Source organism: Limulus polyphemus, unplaced genomic scaffold (genome assembly GCF_000517525.1).
Source record: "Limulus polyphemus unplaced genomic scaffold, Limulus_polyphemus-2.1.2 Scaffold372, whole genome shotgun sequence".
NCBI lineage: Eukaryota > Metazoa > Arthropoda > Merostomata > Xiphosura > Limulidae > Limulus > Limulus polyphemus.
Window position 1 is genome coordinate 593,001 of NW_013665982.1, and position 4,025 is coordinate 597,025.

The following is a 4,025-nucleotide window of genomic DNA, read 5'->3' on the forward strand; positions in this document are numbered from 1 at the left end:
CAAAACTTACTTAAGATAAATCTTGGAGCTTCTTCAACAGTCATTGCTTGATTTTGTTGGTTTTATAGGAAAGGGAAACTTCTTATCTAGATGAAAGCATAGTTGATCTTTTTTTTTCAATATTGTCATGACATAACAGTGATATATACAGTATATAAATAAAGAAATAAAGCAGCAAATTTTGTAGAAGCCCAAGGATTTATTCCAAAAACTTATCAGCCAGTTTGTGGCCATTAACCATTCATATTCAGTTACTATGTTTAGTTTTAGTGTTATTGTTTTCTAACATGGAACCATTTCTTTTAGCTTTTCAACATCATGTACAGCAAAAAACTGATTCCTTTGTATTTTAAATATTTCCAACTCCAAGCCAACTTGTGCTTGTTTATCCACTTTCTGATCTGTATTGTTTAATAGAAGATTTTGGCTTTGTATCTGTGATATATGATGAAATTTCTACCTTGTCTTTCTTTCTGCTGACACATTTTGACTTCTATTTTATTTCATTGTCATGTGATCATGTACACAATCTTCAAAAAATTATCCTCTTGTTTAACTCCTAACCACTTAACCATGATGTTACTACTAAGTTCACTAAATAGTTGTTATTACAGCTGATACATTAGAACATTGTGACATAATCAAACTAGCAATTTTTGTGCAGTCTGGAGAGAGAGAGACAATAATCAGTTTAGATGGGGTGGTGGTTTGTTTAACTCTGTGCAGCTCTTTATGTATAGTTAATAAACAAACACTTGATGAGAAATATATATGACTATTGAGGAATTTATTGAATAATGTTTTCTGTAATTTGACAACCTGATGAATGCCAGCATCAGCCTTACAAGCTTTCAGCTAAAAAATTTAGGTGTGTTACAAGGATGACATAAGTATGACATATCATTTAGTGAAAAATGATCACAATATGTAACTGGGGACCAAGCTTGTCCACAAGAAAGTACTGTGACATCACAGTCCATTTTAAGTGAGATTTTGTTGTACTTTTGTTGCTAAATATAAGACAGATATGTAATGAAATTTGTTTAATCAAAAGAATTCAGGAGAAATACAATGGTTTGTTTTTTAGGGAGAATGTACCTTTGGAGATCAGTGCAAATATTCTCATGAACTTGAAGAAAAGGAACATCAAACAAAATGTGAGATAAAGGAGAATGACTCAAGTCCTTGCACAACGTCTGTCAAAGAGCCATGTTAATATTATTGGAAGTTTCAAGAGACTTTCAACTGATTACGTTTGTACTGATTTATGTCTGCAACTTGTAGAGACAATTAAAGTGTGATCAAATAATATGTATGACATGTACCAGGAGGACTTCTTTTGGCATAAATTGCAAATAAATTATAAAAAACAATAACAAATGTCTGTTATATTTATGATAATTGCAGTTTGTATAATTGGAAAAAACAATTGTTACATTCCATGACAGTTTTTAATGCTTTTTTAAAGTCTTCTTATAACCGTGAGTACTTTGGAAGTCAAGTACAAAGATGGGATTGTTACTATCTTAACAAAATTTTGTAACTAAGACTGCTACAATAGTTAAATATAAATAGACAAAGTAGTTATTACATGGTTTCTGTATTTTCAAAGACTATGTTATTTCTTTGTTGTCAAAACTTGTTATAACTTGTTACTATTGTGTAAGGTTAAGAAAAATCATGTGGTTGGTGTGTTTTAAAGATTTTGTATGACTTTTACCAGATTTGTGCTATGTTGTCAACACTTGTTACGACTCATAATTACTTTGTAGACAAATACAAAGATTAGATTTTCTGTGTATTATCAACATTCTTTATAATTAATTACACTTATTTAGCACAAATGAAAAAAAACAGTTGATTACTTTTTTTATCAATACTTGTTATAACTCCTACCAGATTATTACTGGATCGGGACTTTAAATTAACTTTTTAAGCTACTACTTTACGGCTGATGACTGTAATAGATCATTAGTCCAGAGCTAATTACACAGAAATGTTTTGCTACTAAAACAGTATGTACACAAAAGTGAAGATTTGGTCATATTATTGCATTTTTACTCACAAACAATTAATTTATAAATATTGTGAACCAGAAAACTGTTATTGTTTTCCTGGAAGTTATTAAAAACTAAAGTTACAACAAATATCCATTAGTAAAATAAAATACCGAAGTCATGCAACCATTATTATAAGTTTCAACTCTTTGGTAGAAGTTATTAAGTACTATAATTGTAAATTATTATGCAATGTAAAGCCTTTTAAAAGATAAAGGTGTAATTGTAGCTGAGACATCTTTAAAAGAGGCAATATATATAATTATCACAATGGAAAATAAAAATAAAGTTGTTATTGTTTTGGCGTTAGGAAATTAAAATTAAATGATTGAAATTCTAAATGAATTATTTTCATATAGACAGTTGAAATGTTAATCTGATCATATACACAAGCTATATTGCACACTGCAAGCCAATTTGCAGTAACTCCCTCACCTGCAAAACGAATTCTGTGTTTACGAAAATTACCTTAAACCCCCAAAGTTATTGTAATGAAAATGGGCCTATTTGGACATGATCACATAGGTTACCATCTTTTCCTTCTTCTCTAATACCAGCATATTTCCAATACAGCTCTAACTCATCGAACCCTACCCAGAGTTACTGGATAGCACAATGGATAGACCTCTGTTTCATGTTACAAGTTGGGAAAATCTATCAATTGATTTAGACTATTCATGAATACAGGAGTTTAACTGACAAAAGTATATTATTTCATTAGTTTTATTTAGATGCAAAAACATGTTGAGAACAAGGTGTTCATCAAATACAGATTAACACAAACATATTTAGAACAAGGATTTGAAATTAATGAAAGCTCATATGCTAGAAGTTCACACACTTTCAGCCACACCTTGAAATATCAACAGTAGTTGTTGTGGAAAAGATGACTAATGAAACTGGAATTTTAGTAATATCTTTTATTCACATACTTATCAAATTTCCCAGTGTAACTCGAATGGACTTTTAAGCTATTGGTTTGTTAAAACTTGATCTTAGAAGCTGATGAAGGGTTTTAGAAAGTTGTTGAAATATGTGATCTGAGACTAACTTTACCATTCTTCAAAGACTTGTTACGCTGGAAATTTTGGTGTTGTACAGTAGTGAGTAATTGTTGTCATCAAAATGAGAAAAAGAAACTAGACCTAAGGGTAGCACAAGTACTTAGAACTTTAGTTTTGTAAAGTGTGATTACTTTTCAGTAGAAAAACTAAGTTGTTAGTGTTACATCAGGGAATTTTATGAACTGGAACTTTATTCAATACAAGCAGAAAAATACAGAGTTTATAATGTTTTCATAGGTGTTAACATAACTATTATATAACACAAAGTTTCATGCATGATGGCAGGTATGGTTAAGTACATATTTTTGGCAGTTTATATGTCCAAATTCAAAATACAGTGGAACAAAAGTAGTTGCTCTCTTTAAAAGTACTTTCCAAACCCAGAATTGTAGATACTATTCTGTTAGATAATCCAGGATGGAGTATAATGAGGGGAATCCTATGGGTATCCTTTGAAAATGGAATCATAGGAGGCAGGTTATTAAAATGAAGATCTGATCAGTCCAGTCAGTTTAAAACAGTACAAGTGTAAAAATGTTTTTAAATAAAAAAATTAACAAGTAGGAATGGAAGCACCAAAAAGTAAGGAAACAAAGTTGAAATGGGCAAAATAATATTATAACACTTGGTGCAATCTCAAAGTGGGTGTGGCCATCCTAAATTTCTTTGTTGTAAACTTTGTTTCAATAACCAAGTACAGATACATGTATGTAATTAAATTATGTGACCCTAACAAAATACATTACAGTATAGGGGGAGGGGGGGTGTTTGATTTCAGAAGTCAGGCAGGAAGCTCCAATAGTCATACTTTGCTTATGGAAGACATTATAGCTATCTGACTGGTAAGGAGTGGGCCAACAGAATAGTATCAAAACTGTTGATTTTTAAAGTGTTTAAATTTCTT

At 30.7% G+C, this 4,025-nt stretch overlaps 1 protein-coding gene across 5 annotated transcripts in view; it reads left to right on the forward strand.

The window, feature by feature from the left end:
* The window catches only part of LOC106457777 (tRNA (guanine(26)-N(2))-dimethyltransferase-like), a 52,279-nt gene extending 50,903 nt beyond the window's left edge, over window positions 1–1,376 (forward strand). For all 5 annotated transcript variants that reach the window (XM_022383808.1, XM_013917221.2, XM_022383805.1 and 2 more), the window contains one exon: window positions 1,088–1,376. In XM_022383808.1, the coding sequence (XP_022239516.1) occupies window positions 1,088–1,216 (129 nt within the window). In that variant the 3' untranslated portion in view covers window positions 1,217–1,376. The remainder of the gene's footprint in view (window positions 1–1,087) is intronic.
* Window positions 1,377–4,025: the final 2,649 nt, after the last annotated feature.